At 38.0% G+C, this 19,838-nt stretch overlaps 1 protein-coding gene across 22 annotated transcripts in view; it reads left to right on the top strand.

The window, feature by feature from the left end:
- Positions 1-17,543, top strand: part of PJA2 (praja ring finger ubiquitin ligase 2) — a 50,939-nt gene extending 33,396 nt beyond the window's left edge. For 7 of the 22 annotated variants that reach the window (XM_087885955.1, XM_034432725.3, XM_034432729.3 and 4 more), the window contains 4 exons: positions 2,160-2,201; positions 10,421-10,535; positions 10,741-10,862; positions 13,016-17,543. In XM_087885955.1, the coding sequence (XP_087742081.1) occupies positions 2,160-2,201; positions 10,421-10,535; positions 10,741-10,862; positions 13,016-13,144 (408 nt within the window). In that variant the 3' untranslated portion in view covers positions 13,145-17,543. The remainder of the gene's footprint in view (positions 1-2,159; positions 2,202-10,420; positions 10,536-10,740; positions 10,863-13,015) is intronic. The other 15 variants (XM_087885961.1, XM_087885953.1, XM_087885960.1 and 12 more) reach the window with 3 other exon arrangements.
- The last annotated feature ends 2,295 nt before the right edge of the window (positions 17,544-19,838 follow it).

Here is a 19,838-nt window from a genome sequence, read left to right as displayed (position 1 = left end):
GAACAGACTCACCATCCCACCTGGCATTCTACCTCTGACGAGCTTCCCATTCCGTAGCTAACATTGGAGGGGTGGTCGGCAGATGGATGCTTCACTACGGCACATACAAGCACATGGGGTGGTGGTGGTGATAACACTGGGGTAGGCGGTCGGGTGTGGGGGTGGGGTGCGTCGGGGCCAGGAGTTTCACGGCTCCTTCAAGCTGTCTCCTTCAAGCTGTCTTGGAGACAGCTTGAAGGACAGAAACGCCGAGGGGGCGTTTCTGCTAGCAGATGATCAGTGTTCCTGTGACGGGACGTTTCGAGAAAGGCGCTGATTCCTCACCTGTTTCCTCGCCCGCCGATTCGTTTGCTGATTCACTGATCAAAGGTGTTGTCGGGGCGGGGTGTGGGCTACACCCCACAGCTGATAGGCGCAGGGTGAATAAATACAATACAAGCCACACGCTCGTAGCACCAATTTTACATCGCTACAACTGCAGCGTTTTCAGAGCTAACAGGATTAAACCAACATTACACATCTAAGTGTCCTAAGTCAGGCTATTAGCTATATGGACCTCTACGGTCATTTCTACCCGTCCCAATGGGCAATTGTGGTTGCCATCATTACCGTCTTGACGGGAGAAGCGGCAGACTGGGTAGCGGATCTCTATAGCAACCATGCCCAGGAATTGACCAATGTTGGACTGTTTCTGGAGGGCCTCAGAGCTAGGTTCAAGGACGACTCCAGAACACAACAGGCCGAGGGGGAACTGGTTTCTTTGAGACAGAGGGGCCATCCCGCTAAAGACTATGTTAAAGAAGTTGAGTCATGGCAACTGAACTTGTTTTCTTTTGTGGTTTGAAAAAATTTTCACTGCTTCTTCGAGTAGTTTCTTAGTTGCCATGACTCGGCTTCCAGACAGCTACTGCGAATCTTCATCGACATATTGCCAAACACCAGTGTAATGTAAAACTGCTAGTCAAATATTATTTTCTCATTATTATCATTTCTCAAGATACTGCTTTAAGCAACTTGAATCCATATTAAGAGATTTTCAATAAAGTATTTATAGTTATAGCTAAAAAATAAAAATTAATTATAGCCAAATAAACTGCTGCTATAAATCTATTCTATGAAAAATAATAATTATGCTTGTTTGCTATATTGTAAAATTATGAAATAGCATAATCTTTCATAACTAGCTTTCAACATTTCAATAGTTGCTTGTGATACGTTAAGTGAATCAGTCGACTTTATAATAAGATTGTTCCTCTCTTCTTATGACTGAGAGTAAGGTATAAGATGCTGTATATCAGGGGTGTCAAACTGGATGCCCATGGACTGGATGCGTCATGTGCAGGCCACACCTACCCTAGCTCCAAAAAGGCAAAAAATATTGCAATACATCACGTGATGCGATCGAGTTTGACACCCATGCAGTATATCATTAACACTAACTGAAATGCATAGAAATTGTTATTTGTTGAGAAAAAACACCAAGAAGCCAAGGCAGCAATTCACGACATGAGGAAAATTCCCATAGTTAATGCATTTTGTCTTTTATACTGCCCTTGTAAATTTAAATAACTATCTTGGCATCATGTCCAGCTTAGTAAAGTGTACTTGGCATCTTGAATTGGATGGATTTTTGAAGTTTCAAATAATTATGTAAATTTTGACAAATGGTAAGAAATCTTAGGAAGATGAAATACAAGGGTAGATGAAAAAAAGACTCAACTGCATCGTCTGTAATTTGAGATTTTCTCTGTATTAAGTCATATTAGACGTGCTTTGAATTTTCTCTCCAGATTTCATTGATCGGAAAATGTTTGAAGAACCTTATATATGAACATTATTAGTTTTGATAGTTTTAATATATCTGTACTCTGGTAGTGACAATAAAAACACCTCTAGCTAAACCTAATACTTGGAAGTTATAATTTGAAGCAAACAACCTAAAATAGATTACCAGCAGATACAAAACAATTGTCCATTTAAATGTAAGCTTTTATTTAGTTGGGGGGGGAGGGGCGCGGGTAGATCCCTTCAATTGTGCTAATCCCAAAGCAAAAGTATTTTCTAATTTTCATAAGTAAAATTCTATAGTTAGGCGTGGGGTACAATTTTTAAGAAAGTTGTGCTCCTCCCTTCACTAACCTGAATCTTTTCAAATTCAGGTAACAAGCATGTTCATGGAAATGACTTATCAGCGTCTACAGGTACTTGCAATTTCTGATTGCCTACATTCCACATGTAGATAATATACTTAAATTGAGAGGTAGGCAGCATTTTATTTGTATTTATTTTTGTGGTTGAGTAAGTCACTTATGTGTGAGTGTGTAGCAGTGATCTCTTAAAATGCATTGCACCGCAGGAAATTTTTGCATGGAGGTTTTGGAATTCCAAACATTCTAATTTCTTTAAAATGACATAGTTTGAAATGTTAGTACCATGAAGTAATTAGTACATGTTATTGGTATTGATTCTTGCAGTTATTTAAGCTATCTCAGTTCTATCTTTGCTACGATTCTGCTTGTATATATATTGGAAATCGTATTAGATGTACCTTCAACAAAAATCCAGACAGATATTGTTTTGGTTTTACTTCAGACTATCCACCAGAAGCAACCAATTTCTATATGTTTAAGAAAGGTTTAGAACCTCAACTGAAAATACACCCTTTCCATAAGAACTATACTTTAATAAAACTGCTTTAGAAACAGTAACTGTGTATTCATACTTTAAAACTCTGCACATTGTAATGATAATAGCATCTAGGACAAGTATACCTGAATTTTACAAATGGAGAAGGAGACTGACTGATTTTGACAGTTTGATTTCATTCATGTAGAATTAATATAGAAATTAGCAAAAAAAAAAAAAAAAAAACCAAAAAACCAACAACCCCAGCAACAACATCATTTTGGCTTCTGCCGTTAATGATACGTTAGCTACATCAATATCGAAGGATTAGGAGTGAAGTCCTGATGCTTTGCCTACCACCTGTAATAACTGTTATCTACAATGATTTTCCACTTATTTTATCTTAATCCAATTTAGCATTAAAATATGAAATTGCTGTGCATTTTAAGGCCACAGAACTCTGCGAGGAGGCTTTCAGTGGCTTGGAACAAGAGGAAAATTTAGGGAGATTATTTCATATCATTTCATAAATGGGATTTTTGTATGCTTTACTACTTTCTGTATTACTGCTACATAGATCTATATTATTTAGAGAGGTGATTAGCATAAGAATGCCACTAAGTACATTTTTAGCCTTATGTTATAGTGCTATGATGATAACTTTAAGTTACTTTAAGTAAAATGTTAAGATATCAAGGTATGCTTTGTATCTTAACATTTCCTTACAACTAATAATAGCATTTAGGTTTATATACTGCCCCAATATTGCACTCTCTGGGCAGTTTACAATGTACCATATTTTTCGGAGTATAAGACGCACCTTTTTTCCCCTTAAAGGGGAGTGAAAATTTAGGTGCGTTTTAAACACCAAATGTAGCCCCGCCCACCACTGGCCCCCACCCTTTGGCCTCTACCTCCCAGCAATTTACCTCCTTGCAGCAAGAAGAAACAGCTCATTTCAGCTTCAGCACAGCCTAATTAGAACAAGTTGATTGGATCGGCCTCCCAGCTCTCAGCTGTTTTGCTCTCAGCTGTTTTGCCCGGGCCTCTGCTGCTTGCTGCAAGGAGGTAAATTGCTGGGAGCAGATTTTTTTTTTTCTTGTGCTAATCAAGCTATGCTGAAAACGAAAATGTAAAGCAGGCTATTTGCTGTTTGCTGCAACAAGGCAAAACCAAATACTAAGATAAGCATTATTTGCATAGAGCCCCAAACAATCTGGGTCCTCATTTTACCAACCTCCCAAGGACGGAAGGCTGAGTCAGTCTTGAGCACTATCAGGACTGAACTCCAGACCGTGGGTAGTTTGCCTGCAATACTGCAGTTTAACGACTGAGCCACTAGGGATCTATCTATCATATTTGGATGGGCACTTTAACTTAGCTGATTTTTAGTTTTCCCAATTCGCATATAATTTAAACTTTCATTTTTTCAGTGGTATGCAAGTGATCAAAAAAAGCCCCCTACTTTAGGCTCAATTAGAAAGTTATCTGATCTCCTTGACGTCACAGCAGGGGGGTATTTTCCCTTTCAGCAGTAATACTACTATATTCTAGTTTAAAGGCTACGGATATCAGCATATATTAAATCGAACTCTTCACTTAGCAATGGTAATTGGAACTGGCAACTCTGTTGCCAAGTGATGCATAAAGCACATCACATGACTATGCCCACTTACAACAACTGTTATGGAAGTCGCAGTTGCTGCTGTAACTATACAAGACTATGAATCCTGCATTAGCACAGCATCTCAAGACCCTGTGATTGGCATTTACAACCTCCTGCCTCCTTCCCCACAGGCTTTGCTTGTCAGATACAGGCAGTGAAGGTTGCAAATAGTGATCACATGATTTCAGGACACAGTCACTGCAGTGTCATAATTGTGAGCTTGTTGCCAAGTACCGAGCGTGTGATCACTCTACAAGAATGCTGTGACCACCCAACTATAGCCACCCTAAGTCATCTTTGTTCAGGCTCTTGTACTTTTCAGCAATCACGGAACGAATGATCATTTATCAAGGACTACCAGTATCCATTAAAATATCCAGGGGTTGGATTCAGCCGGTTTGGACTGGTTCAGGCGAACCGGTAGTTCCAACGATCAGATGGCCTCACCCACCTGCCCCTGCCCTATCCTGTCCTATATTTCCTTCTTTCTGGCTCAGCTGATTCAGGTGGCACAGGTGACTTCTTCGCTCACCGAATCAGTTGTTAAACCAGTTCCAGCCCATCACTGGTAGTTAACTTAAAAGCCAAAATATGTCAACAAATAAATCACTATTGTTAACCAAACTCATGAGACTTCTCTCTAAGTTTAAATTAGCATTGTTTATATTTATTTATTTATTTATTTATTTATTTATTTATTTATTTATTTATTTATAATTAAATTTATATACCGCCCTACTCCCGAAGGACTCAGGGCAGTGAACAGCCAAAAAGTAAAATATACATAATACAAACATTAAAAACCATTTAAAATACATTAAATACTTTGACCAGATTTAAAACACCCCAATTATAAAACCAATTTAAAAGCAATTAAAAAGGGAGGTTAGGCCAGACCAGCCTGCTGGAATAAAAATGTTTTGAGGGTGCGGCGGAAAGTGCGCAGATCCGGGATCCTCCGTATCTCCGGGGGGAGCTCATTCCAGATGGCAGGTGCCCCCACATAGAAGGCTTTCCCCCTGGGGGCCGCCAGTCGACATTGTTTGACCGACGGCACTCTGAGAAGACCCTCTCTATGGGAGCATACTGGTCGGTGAGAGGCTATTGGTGGCAGAAGGCGGTCTCGTAGGTACCCAGGTCCTAAGCCATGGAGCACTCTAAAAGTGGTAACCAGAACCTTGAAGCGCACCCGAAAGACCATCGGGAGCCAGTGCAGCTCGCGCAGGAGGGGAGTCACATGGGAGCGCTACGTCGCTCCCATAACCACCTGCGTGGCCGCATTCTGGACCAGTTGGAGCCTCCGGGTGCTCCTCAAGGGGAGCCCCATGTAGAAACCATTACAGTAGTCAAAGCGGGAAGTGACAAGGGCATGAGTGACCATGCGTAACGAGTCCCGATCCAGAAAGGGACGCAACTGGCGGATCAGGCGAACCTGATAAAAAGTCCTCCCGGCCACAGCCATCAAATGCTCTTCTAAAGACAGCCGTGAGTCCAGGAGGACACCCAAGTTGCGAGCCCTCTCCATGGGGGCCAACGACTCGCCCTCAAAGTTAGTGATGCACCAACTGACTATATCGGGATGTCGGAAACCACAGCCATTCGGTCTTGGATGGGTTGAGCCTGAGTCTGTTTCTCCCCATCCAGATCCGTACAGCCTCCAGGCACCGGGACATCACTTCAAGGGCATCATTGGGGTGATCCGGGGTGGAGATCCTGAGTGTCATCAGCGTACTGATGGTACTTCACCCCGAAACCACGGATGATCTCACCTAGCGACTTCACATAAATGTTGAACAGAAGGAGTGAGAGGACAGACCACCCCACATACAAGGGGCCTTGGGGTCGACCTCTGCCCCCCTGTCAACACAGACTGCGACCGGTCAGAGAGAAAGGAGGAGAACCACCGCAACATGGTGCCCCCCACCCCTAACTCTTCCAACTGGTGCAGCATAATACCATGATCGATGGTATCAGAAGCCGCTGAGAGGTCTAATAGGACCAGGGCAGAGGAGCAACCCCTGTCCTGAGCCTTCCAGAGATCATCGACCAATGCGACCAATGCCGTATCTGTGCTGTACCCAGGCCTGAAGCCCGACTGGAATGGATCTAGATAAGCTGATTCATCCAGGTACTGAGGGAGCTGTCGCGCTACCACACTCTCAACAACCTTCGCAACAAAGCGAAAGTTGGAGACCTGACAATAATTAGCCAACACTGCCGGGTCCAGGGAAGGCTTCTTGAGGAGAGGCCTCACCACCGCCTCCTTCAAGGCGGCAGGGAAGAGACCCTTACACCCTCACATCATAGAAGATGTCACTCAAGGAAGAACAAAAATTCATCTTTAATTTCAAAAACATGTCTTTCTTTTGATAGCCATCGAGCCATGAAGTATAAAGAGATACTCATATACATTTCTCTTTTTTGCCTGAGATGATGATGATAACAACAATAATAATATAATTTGAAGTATAAATTATAGAATGTATACACTTCAATACAGTCTTGAACAGTCTAGCACTACTGCACACATTCTACAAAGTAAGCCCAGTATAATACTCTGCCATTGCTCACATCCCACAACTGCTTGCTCCAAGACATCTTTCCAGTCAATATTGCTTTGAATAATAAAATCACTGATGTCCCAAAATGTCCTCAGATGTTTTTTGAATAAAGCCTTTGAAACCATATCTAATAAATTAACTTTTTGCCAATAGGAAATAGATCAGTTGTCTTGGCTATTGGTTGGAAAGTTCATATGTAACCAAAATATTTTTTTATTAGAAGAATACATTAGTAAGTGTAATTATTTAAAAGTAGAAAATAATTCTTCAATAGCTCTTAGTGAATCATACCTAAAGGTACTTGATTATTTTTAGGGAAGCATCCTATTAGTTCACTTCAAAAGATGCACAGGTAGTTCTCATTATCCATAGTTTCTTTTATCAGTTGTTTCAGATTGAGGGGGTAGGATTGTTAGTTCATGTACAAATTGACAGTCAGCTTTTTGTGTATCCATAAAGTTAATTCTTTTCAGGTTTAAGTGGCCTGATTACTAGTTGGAAATTTTCAAAGCAATGGTTACTTTACTCTCTTATGAACAGAATATTGGCAAGTTTGCAGCTCTTCAGAGTAGAAAGAAAATGAGTATCTGTATATTTCCTAAGAAGTAGCATTTTTTTTTCACAAAAACTGGTACTGGGTCAAAGATCACATTTTGGAAATACTGGTTTATAGATCAGTTTTCTGTGCATTCTGACAACCGCAGTTTCTATAGCTTGCATTGTTAGAAATGACTTTAGAAAGGTGTATTAATTTGGAATTAATTCTGACCTTCAGATAACATACAAATATATATATATAATTGAACTACAAATAATTTATCAATTCTTTTCATGTATTCACTTTCCCATGATTGTGTCTACATCAATGTTGTGTGCACAAGGGCGTTTAAATATTCATCAGTTTCTTTTCATTTTGTGCAGAAGGCAGAAGAATCAGGCAATTGAAAACAAGGCATGTCTAATTGGAAACAGAAACATTGGCCCAACTATATAAAAGCGATACATGGCACTGTTTAAATTCTTACTGTGCAACATATGAAAGCATAATATCAAAGATTTAATTAATCATCTTAGCAATGAAGTAACAGTGTTACCATCTAACACTGTTGGATTGGGTTGTGATTTTTTCTCAGAAAGTTTGCCATATACTAACTACAGAACCATATTGAATGTAAATGTTACAGTATAGCTTAGTTTTAATTTATTATACTTGTCATAAAGTTTAAGAAAATGTAATTCAAAAGTGCTTAGAAGATTACATTTTCAAAGTGTGTACTTTCTCACTCTGAACAATATTCAAACTTATTTTATTAGATTAGTTCAGAAGTGGTATTCAGCAGGTTCTGACCAGTTCTGGAGAACTGGTAGCGGAAAGTTTGAGTAGTTCGGAGAACCAATAAATATCACCTCTGACTGGCCCCGCCCCCATCTATTCTCTGTCTCCCAAGTCCCAGCTCATCGGGAGGAAATGGGGATTTTGCAGTATTCTTTCCCGGAGTGGGGAGGGAATGGGGATTTTGCAGTATCCTTCCCCTGCCATGTCCACCAAGCCATGCCATGCCCACCAAGCCATACCCACAGAATCGGTAGTAAAAAATTTTGAATCCCACCACTGGATTAGTTATATGATGGTTTCTTAGTTTTACAATGCACAGGTAGACCCTTGGGAATACTAGCTCTTGCTTTTTATTTGATTATTAGTTCATTTGCTGTGTGCACAGGCAAAGAGGAAAATGATATATGTATATTAAGACTCCATGGTAAATGTTATTTTTATTTCATTGCTTTTTTAAACAGAAGCTGCTATCCTAGTCATCTTATGTACTATGCTATGCTGGTTTTGAATGTGTTGCTTTTGTTGTAAACAATCATGTTTATAAACTGCCAATAGTGGAATTTATCAGTTGAAATTTTTCTGTGCAGTGGTAACCAACTAGTATTATGAATTGAGGAGCATAAAGTGTTTCATTCTGGATTCACACAAGCTAAATGAATTCATCTAGTAACTTTCTTACTTGATTAATAGTTATCTGAACTTTGAAAATGTCCGTATGAACGGACTTTCATTAGATAGGTAAAGAATGTTTTATTAAATGCATAGATAATTACAATAATGTACTTTATTGTTAGTGACCCAGCAAAGTGAGATTCTGCTATATGTATGAACAACTTCAATGAAATACTGTAAAATCTTGAATTAACAGACTAGAGGAAAGGATGTCTGTTAAATCCAAAGAGCCATTAAATTGAAATTTATCTCAATGACGTTATGAAGGCTATTATGTAATGGACATACTTATGCCATTGACACAAGTGATGTAAAAATGTCAATTCTGTGAAAGGATGTAAATGAATAAATGGACTTTATGGAAGCACAGATAATTATATTGTCAGAATTGGTTTCAAACTTTCTAAGAACAAAAACTTTAGAATTTGGCTTGATATAGCCAACTGAGGAATTCTGGGAATTGAAGTCCACAAGTCTTAAACTTGCCAAGTTTGGAGACCCCTGATGTATATATTCTTAAGAACTGCAAAGTGCTTTGTAATTAATGGATAGAATATCTTCCCAGTATCTTCTCAGGGACATAAAATAAATGTACTAGCCATTCCCTAGGCTTTCTGATCCATTATTGAATATGAAATTTGGCATTTGTTCACCAAACTTGGCAATCTTTTCATACCGTATAAATTTGGGGTCTGATAAATTAAAAACATATAACAAATGGAAACAAGATGAAAAATGAGCCTTTTCCAACTTGCTGTCTTCCAAATACATTGAACTGGAATTCCACAATTCTAACTAGTATGGAAATTATGTTTGCAATTTGAGAAAAGGGGTGTTCAATCCCAAATATATGGAACTGCTCTTTATATCATAGGCAATTATTCTACATAGGTTTGTCTTGGCTATCAGCTTGGTGGTGATAAGATTTTTTAGAAAGTTACGAACTAGATAGTAGTGGCTGCTTAACTACTTCATATAAGCATGTGTGGTGGACTGTGCTTTTCTCCTGAATAATACTTACATTGATCAATGACTGAAATAAAGATTTGACTTAATGAGCAATAAAGCATGCATTAGGAGAGACGGTTGTTGCTTAAAAATGAAGAAAACTGAAAGAGAAATGTCTCTGTGTGTGGCATTTCAAAAGATGACATTATTTATATATACTTCCTTAGTGTTAGATTATTGAAGCCACTATTTTTATGGTCCAATTTCAAGTTACAACTACAAGTAATTGAAAAAAATGTCATAACTCATGACAATGTCACACTGTTACTAAAGCAATTGAAATTGGAATAGACAGTTACCTACCTTAATAAAATACACTCAAGTTAATTAACAAGGTTTATATTATAATTTCTCATAATTTAATTAATTTTTACTATAGAATTTGGTTAATGTCATGTATATTAATATGGCCTTTATTTCTGAAAAATAGAAGTAATTAATTTATATCTAATTTACAGTTTATATACTGAATCCTACACAGTGATTGCACAGAGACACATACTTACATGTATATATAATTATGTGCTTGTTTCTTTTCATGTATTTTTCTAGACCGCTCTGGCACATCTAGAGTCTCTTGCAATTGATGTTGAGCAGGCTCATCCACCAGCTAGTAAAGAGAGCATAGATTGTCTGCCCCAAATTATTATTACAGAAGATCACAACGGTAAGGATAAATTCCATGCCCACTGTTTTGGTCAAGTAACTTTATATGATCTAATAATATGATATGTTATTATCTTTTGCAACTTAATTTGGTCGAATGTGACTATTTTCAAAACTATTTTAATTTATTAATATAACTATTTCACCATAATTTTTAATAACCTAGTTTTACATTTGTATACTAATATGCACATTGTTTTCCTAAGCTGTAGGGCAAGAGCAGTGTTGTGCTATTTGCTGTAGTGAGTACATCAAAGAAGAAATTGTAACAGAGCTTCCATGTCGCCACTTCTTTCACGTGACATGCATAACACTTTGGTTACAAAAGGTGTGTAATTATGTTATACTCTCATGCTGCTTTAAAACTAGTTTTTTTTTTTTTTAAAAAAAGTCTATATCTCTATCATTGTCTATCTTCTCTCGCTCTCTCGCTCTCTTTGTCTCTGTCTCTGTCTATATCTATCTATTTTCTGTGGCCACCCACCTATCACAAGAAACTTTTGGCCAGCAATAATAAAAAATGCAGAACAAAAATATTTTATACAAACAACAATAATGTTGAGACTCTGATAAAACTTGTATTCATCAATCAAGCGTAGTAAGCTGATCCCATCCATATCCTGGTCCCAGTACCTTGGCAAAAGCCAGATCTTTTTGAAGAACTGTTTTCTGGAAGGCCAACAGGGTTGGAGCCATCCATATCTCTAAGGTGGGCTGTTCCATAAGATAGGCACTATGACAGACAAGACATGCTTTCAAGGTTCCACAGGTGACCATTTCATAAGGGAATTTGTTGCATTCCTACCCCATCTAATTAGGAATTACGTTCAGAAGATTACCGGAAGCCAGTGCAGTTCATCAAGGGATGGTGTTACCTGAGCTTACTATGATATGATCACTACTGCCCAAACAACTGCATTTTGGAGCATCTGTATCTTCTAAATGCTTTCAAGGACATCGCCACATGCAGCATTTGCAGTAGTCCAGTTGACTAAGGCATGAGTGACCTTGAGCAAGGTCTCCTGATCTAGGAAAGGACACAACTGATACATGTATTTGAGCAAAGGCTCTCCTAGCCACAATTAAGCCCAGGAGAATCTTCAGATTGTGCACCATCTCCGACTACTGGTGGAGTGTAATTGTAATTCCAGGCAAAGTTTAAGATGGCAAATCACTAGGTAGGGGGAGAGGGGGGAAAACACACAGCCATTGAGTCTTGTTAGGGTTGATCTGAATCCAGATTATCTCTTTTAGATCTGTATACCAGGCACTAAGAAATGCCCATTGATTTTGCTGTTTAAGATCAGTGACTTACTTTAGTTCAGTCTTGGTTGGAAACACACCAACAGTAGCACTGTATATTGATGTGCATAATGATGATTAGCTGTATTAGTATGATATCTCACAAGGTTGCCATTGTGGGTAAAAAAAGGAGCAGAAAGGTGTGTTAGAAATGTTTGCTGCCTTGAGTTATTTGTAAAAGTAGTAAAGCAGGATACAAATAAATAAAATTTAAAAAAAAATAAATGTAATGTTTTCTAGGCTTGGGCAAAGCATTTGAAATGATGCTTTGCAAAATGAGTTATATGATCAAAGCAGTATCCTTGAAGAGTTAAATTATTTCTCAAAGGTTTAAGATTCCATGCTATGGATCACTATGAAAGAGACCGGAAATATAATTTCCACTAAGTACCAGGCAATTAAATACATCTTCATATGTCCTAATAAGCGAGGTGAATACTGTTAAGAACACTCACACTACCTAGTTAACAGTTTCAAATTGATAGTTACCCAATGTAGAGAATTTACAGTCCCTTCCAGATCTCACAGCACTTCTGATGTGTGTATGTGTGTGTAAAAAGCTAGGGGGAAATGAATTAGGTGTCACATTGAGATTGCCATTTGATCAGAAAATATCTCAATTTAATTTAAATATATTTGCCTGCTTCCTAGGATAATATATGATCTATTTTAAAAACATGAATCTTATGTAATGTCTAATACTAAACACCTTATTAAAATACCTAACGATATCATGTAACATTGAAAGCAAAAGGAGAAGGGGATGGCAGAAGATGAGACGGTTAGTGTCATTGATGCAATGAGCATGAATTTGTGCAAACTCCAGAAGACAATGGAGGACAGGGGAGTCTGGCATATTCCATGGGGTCACGAAGAGTCGGTCATGGCTTCGTGATTGAACAACCATCTCTCATGAACATATTCTCTTGTGTGTAATTAAAATTAATACCTTTATCAAAAATAATATTTATTTATACCATAGAAACCACTATGAAGCTGACATGAGCCTTTTAAAGGAGGCAACATAAAGATGAATCTTGGTCTTTTTAGCTTTTTTTTTTCTTTCTTTCTTTCTTTAATTTGCAGTCCTTCCCTAAATATATTTGAGGCTGTACATTTGGCTACTCTTGAATTCCTGACCTGAATTGTACTTACACGGTGGTGTTTTCTCTTGCCTAGTCTGGAACATGTCCTGTGTGCCGCCATGTGCTTCCTCCTGGGCTCTCAGAGTCATCCGCTCCCATATTCACCTTCTTGCCCGATCAGGATTCTACTCCTTCAGTCCAGAGTGCCTCGGGAACACAATAAAGGAATACCTGAACAAGAATTTAGCCCATCACATTGTACTGTAAAGTTCTTTTATTTAATGATAACATGAAATTGGTTTTGTATGTGCGCCTGTGTATGTGGCATACTGTACACACATACACAAAAACATGTAGAAATTCCAACACACACATTTTGCAAGAATATACAGCTTACGAAATGGTTTAGAATTAAAGTAAGAATAACAGACTGAAAAACAAAAAGGTTGCACTAGTTTTCTGCGATAAACCTATTGCTCTTAACTAATGTCTAATGGTAATTATTCAGTTTGTCTTGAAAAATGATCATTAATGTGGCACTTATATTCAAAGTAATGCAGCTGCAGTGCAGTTGGAGCTTACACAAGTTATGCATATGATATGTTTTACATAATATAATTTTAGAGGCTGGGGTTATTTCTTTTAAAATAGTGCCACTTAATTACTTTGTATATAACTCTTTCATATTTGCATCAAATGTGAAGATGTTCTGTGATAACATCAGTAGCATACTTTGGTTTCACTGAAAATAAACAGCATATAATCAAAGAATTACCCTGTGATTTCATCATGACCTCTGTGTGCATGAGAGCTTTTGTGACTAGTACAAAATAGGTTTAATTTGGATTATTTTACACAGTTCAAAATCTGCACTTTCACATTCCCGTTATAAGAATTGAGGAAAAAGCAATAGAATTATAGAAGGATTATAGAGCTAAATGACTTGATATTAGAAGAATCAGCAACAGCCTTTCATTGGAGCGACAGGAGTTGAAATCAGGATAGGCACATTTTCATAAGTACAAGTATTGCAAAGCTGTAATATCCATATAATACTGATACACAATGGAAATCAGGTGAGCTGTTATTAGAACACCAAAATAGCCTCGCATTGCATTTTCTTAATGTATTTAGTCTCTGCCTCCTTATAATATTGTTTTGAGTGAAACTGCAGTTCATTTCAGTAAAATACTGAAATAACCTATTAACTGTATTCACTACTATATATTACAGAGAGATTAATCAAAACAAAAGTTTTTGAGTGTTAGAAATTAGTTTCTTAATAATTAAATAGAGATATAGCATACATTAAATGGAGATAGGGTATAGGTTATTTTATTGTACAGTGCCATAAGATATGCTTTCAAAGGTCCTACGCAGGTCTTTTTCAATTAATTTAATATTAGCTGGATTGAGCCTTTATAGAAAAAGAGTCTATTTAATGACTACATTTTTTTCTTCTTCACTGTATTTAGAATCTATTTTCCATTTTTTTCCAGGAAAAATACATTTTGCAATAAAACAAGCACAGTGAAGGATTATGGGGGTGGAAATCAGTGAGGGAATAATCCAGTGTTTTACCCACAAGGCTATCAGCTAACAATTTCTAGGGTAGAAGAGAAAAACAGTTGGGCTCTGTTTCAAAATGGAATAGACTAATTATTATTAAGACTTCCAGAGCATTATTGCACTCCCATTCTTGCATTGCTGAAGAGACAACCTTACAATTTTTTCAGGACTAAAGGAAAAGGAAATTATGTTCTCAGTTGCCTAGTTACAAGATGTTTTCTTTCATCTTTTCTAAAAAGACCAGGTAAAAATTCATAGACTATTTGGTGCAGAAAAACAAACTTTAGCATAGTGGACATTAAGATGAATTCCGTTTTTAGCCACAGAAGGCTAAGTTCCCCTGGCTTCTTGGTGACATAAATCTATGATGACAAACATTGGGCATTTTCTATTCTCAGCAATATAAAAGATGCTTCGTGAAAATTAAATTTCATAGACTTCCCAAATAAACAGGCATTCTGCAATTAAACTGTATTGCAACTGTGTGACTTTTTGTACAAGTATATAAACTAGGGATATGATTAAAATATATGATCATACAGCTCACATATCTTCCGTATTGAAGAAATAAAGCTGCAGAGAACTACATTCTGCTCTTTCTATCTTCATTAGGATACCCTCACAAGTCTAAGTGCTATTGCTATTACTAAGCAGGCTTACGTGCTTTATTGCTTTAACATCTTACAGATTCCAATGTTTAAAGAAGTACCTTTAAACAATATTATGACAATGGTTAATTAAGTTGTAATTACCTGTAAACTGACGAGTAAGCATACAGCAGATTCCATGTTGTAATGTTTCTTTCAATTTGAGGACGTAAAGTCTGTAAGTTGAACTCGAAAGAAGCAAAAAACAGCTTTCTTTAAACTTCATAGGAAATAAATACAAAGACTGATCCTAGCACCTGTGACGAGCTATTAATCTTATGGAAAACTCAGTAAACAGAGTACACAAGTTACTGTGTCATTTATGTTAATTTTCCACCCTGCATTTTTGCATCTGAACATCCATTCAACCAGTACTGTATCTATAGAAACAGAAACAGAATCTTAGGTAATGATTGCCATGAGAATATGGGAACAAATTTTATATTCTTGTCTGGTCATACAAACAGGGAGATATATATATATATTTCTGCCTTTTAAGATATCCTACCTTTACAGGGAGGATATCTGAGAAGTGGGTGTGGCTCACCGATGACGCCTTAAAAGGCAGAAATAGCTATCTGAGTCTCCCAGAGAGCAACACAGAGTTGTAGTTTGTCAGCAGAAAAAAGGCCCAGAAACTTGTGAATGAGATTTCACAGAACCAGGGCTGTAGAACAACTTAGTTTACGTAGGTAAAATCTGGCTACACTGTATACACACACCCTGTTTTCCCCCAAATAAGACATCCCCTGATAATAAGCCCAATCGGGCTTTTGAGTGCACGGCAATAAGGCCAAGCGCTTATTTCAGGGTTCAAAAAAATATAAGACAGGGTCTTTTTTTCGCGAAAACATGGTATATGCAATGTAACCGAAGTAAATAAAGTCAATAGTGTTAGAAAGCAAAAAAGCAGGGTTAGTAGCCATAAATTTTGGGTTCCTCTTGTCCATCCGGAGATTTCATCTCAATAAAATGGCTGCAACTCTCAACCAATCCTAACCATTTACAACCAGAAGCTACTGTACATAGAGAAGAAAAGTTTGTAATTCTCTCCATTGATAGAAGAAAGGTTCTGTACTATCAAGATTTCAACCATTTGAATTGGGGTGCTGAAAGTTCTGTTGAAAAATAATGCATCTACTAGATGTTGAGTGCTCAGGGAAATAGCTTTTAGCAGGCAAATAATGAGTCCACCAATCCAAGAGCTGATTTGGACCAATAGGAACTATTCACTATTTCTAAATCTAAATTATTTGGGCTTGTGTGGCTCTAGTATTAGATTAGCTTTTTCTTGTTTTGTCCTAATGCTACCATCAGTTTTATTTCCTAGAAAACTTACTTTCTGGATAATAGCCTTTTGGATGATGTCTATATAAACTTAACATGTTGCCTTTTATAAATATTGAAGTAAGTCCCAAATACTGCAAGCAGCATTTTCCTCTACAGAAATCCTTTGGCATGCTGCTTCAGCCGTAGGTAAACTGCCTTTCCTCTGTTGTCTCTAAAACTTTGACCCCCTTTCATTAGAAATCAATTTTTTCTTGGCCTGTAAAACTCTCGTTCACAGCTTTAATATTTCACTAGAGTGTCATTTCATCCAAATTTGAATTTGAGAATTTTCTTTTAGCCTTTTCTGTCCTTAGGATTAGAAATATTAAGTAGGACACCTACAGTGGGTAGAGTTGATTATATTGTGGGTGTATTTCTATTGTTACCAGATGTATAGCCCACCTTTCCGTTACAAGCTAAAAATGACATGTATAAGCATTCTGCAAACTTGCAAAACATGTTAGGCTAAGGGAGATGGTGGGCCCAAGGTCACCTATTGGGCCTTCATAGCTAAGGTTGGACTTGATTAGACCAATTTAACCAGGATGCCACATGGGTTTTATTGTTTGAACAGGTGCCTCAGATTTTGTGTAGGCTAAAGGCCCAATAGAGACCTTTTAAATCAGAGGTCTTCAAACTTGGCCGCTTTAAGACTTGTGGGTTTCAATTCCCAGCATAGCTGGCTGGAGAATTCTGGGAGTTGAAGTCCACAAGTCTTAAAGCGGCCAAGTTTGGGGACCCATGTTTTAAATGATAGCTTTCCTCAAATTAAGATAAAGAACAACTGAGCACAACAGATACCATGTGCTCCTGCAAGATGATACCAGTTTCACCCTTTCAATCCTAGTACACGCCTCCATTCTAGTTACATCAATCTTTAGCTACAATCCCTTTAAGCTCTTAGAAGGATATAAGCCTCTTGGAATTACTTCCCTAGCTTTAAAAAGTTGCACAACCTTGTGCTATGATGTGAGCATGTAAACTAAATTAACTTTCTCTGTAAAATTGAACTCCTTTCTCCATGCTTTCTGGTTGTGTGTAAAAAATAAATAAATAAATTGTTTGTTTGAATATTAATATTTCTCTGACTTAATTCTTCCTATTGCTTGTTAATGTAGAAAGTGAATCTGAAATAGTTTCCCTTAATATTTCTATTCCCAAAGTGCAAAATTAACAGAGTACAAATTAGCTGTGGTTTACATTGCACTGCATTTCAAAGATCCATCTCTTTGGCTTATAAATATATAAATATACACGTCCATGTCGGGTGGGTTCTACTTACCTTTACTACCGGTTCGCAACAGGATCGCACGTGCGCATGCACAGATGGCTGATGATGACATCCGGGCGGTGGGCGGGGCCTCCTGCCGGTTTTACTACTGGTTCTTGCGAACCAGTCTGAGCCAGGGGCAACCCACCACTGGTCCATGTGCACAGGAATCTTTAGCAACAGCAGCAGACTAGTGCATGGGAACAGCTAGAAAAGGAGATGAAGCTCCTCCTTTTCACTTCACATTAGGATCCAAGCCATCAGCTCTACAAGACAATGTCTATCACTTCAGAAGGTAACAAGCCCTCCACATAAAATGTGGCTTCTTCAGTTCCATTCTAGCCCTGTAAAAGTATCCCAGAATGTATATAATGAAACCATACAGGTAGGATTCCTGGCTACAGATTCCATTAGATCCTATAAAATACACATTTACAATCTCTGTTGAAAGTAGATTCATTCTTATTATAACTCTGATGCTGCAGAAACTAGGTCAATAAGAAAAATTGAGCAAGACTTCAATCCTGTTCCAAGATAATTTCACTGCATCCTGTCAGTCCTTAATTCAAGATCTGTGAACACATCTAAGCTCCAGCTTGAAGGCTTCTAGTTAAGCATCTACATGAGTGACAGGTCCCATTACAACATTAGCTAGGATCACCATGGTAATAACTTTGCAATAACTTTGCAAGATAGCTACAAAATTTAAAATGATACTGACGTATAAAATTCAAAATGATATTGACATACAAAATAGGCTAGAAGTAGCAGAATGAAATTTAGCAGAGATAAGTGCAAACTCACTTAAGAAATAAAAAATGCTACATATATATATATATATATATACTGTGCAAAAATTAAGAATGCTTTCAAAAATAAAAGTGTTAGTAGTTTATTTTTATCAATTAACAAAATGGAAAGTAAACGAACAGAAGAGAAATCCAAATCAAATCAATATTTAGTGTGACCACCCTGTGCCTTCTAAACTGTATCTATTCTTCTAAGTATACTTGCACACAATTTTTGAAGGAACTTGGCAAGGTTGTTCCAAACATCTTGGAGAACTAACCACAGATCATCTGTGGATGTAGGCTGACTCAAATCCTTTTGTCCCTTCATGTAATTCCAAACAGACTTGATGATGTTGAAATCAGGGATCTGTGGGGACCAAACCATCACTCCCAGGACTTCTTGTCCTTCTTTACACTGAAGATAGTTCTTAATGTCATTGGCTGTGTGTTTGGGGGCAATCTAGTAGTGGGTTGCTACCGGTTCGCCCCAATTTGGGTGAACCGGTAGCGGCGGGGGCAGGAGGCTCCACCCACCTGCCCAGACATCATCAAAAATGCTCTGCACATGTGCAGACGCTTCTGCGCATGTGTAGAAGCGCTGTGTGCGCCTAATAACGAACCAGTAGCGAAGAAAATTGAAACCCACTACTAGGGCAATCACACACCTCCCCAGTGGTATGGCACAATGATAAGTATCTGCCTATGTTTCTCAGCATTGAGGACACCATTAATCTTGACCAAATCTCCAACTCCATTTGCAGAAATGCTGCCCCAAACTTGCAAGGAACCTCCACCATGCTTTGCCATTGCCTTATTATTCTATTGCTGTCCAGCCATTCAGCAAACAAACTGCCTCTTGTTAACAGCCAAATATTTTAAATTTTGACTCATCAATCCAGAGCACCTGCTACCATTTTTCTGCACCTCCGTTCCTATGTTTTCATGCATAGTTAAGTCACTTAGCTTTGTTTCCACATTGGAAGTGTGGCTTTTTGGCTGCAATTATTCCATGAAGTCTACTTCTGGTCAGTCCTTCTCCAGATAGTAGATGGGTGTACCTGATTGTGGCCAGTTTTGTGCTGATAGCACTACCGGACATCTTCATGAGATGTCTTTCATCTGCTGCATTACATTTCTTTGGCCAACCACTGTGTCTATGGCAGGGGTGTCAAACTTGCGTCATCACATGATGTATCATGCCTTTTTTTCCCCTTCACTAAACTGGGCATGGGAGTGACCAGTGAGTGACGCATCCGGCCCATGGGCCGTGAGTTTGACAGCCCTGGTCTACGGTCCTCAACATTGCCTGTT

This window comes from Pantherophis guttatus, chromosome 2 (assembly GCF_059756535.1).
Source record: "Pantherophis guttatus breed Tessera chromosome 2, ASM5975653v1, whole genome shotgun sequence".
Lineage (NCBI taxonomy): Eukaryota > Metazoa > Chordata > Lepidosauria > Squamata > Colubridae > Pantherophis > Pantherophis guttatus.
The sequence above is the reverse complement of the archived record's forward strand: the minus strand, read 5'-3'. Positions and strand labels throughout refer to the sequence as shown.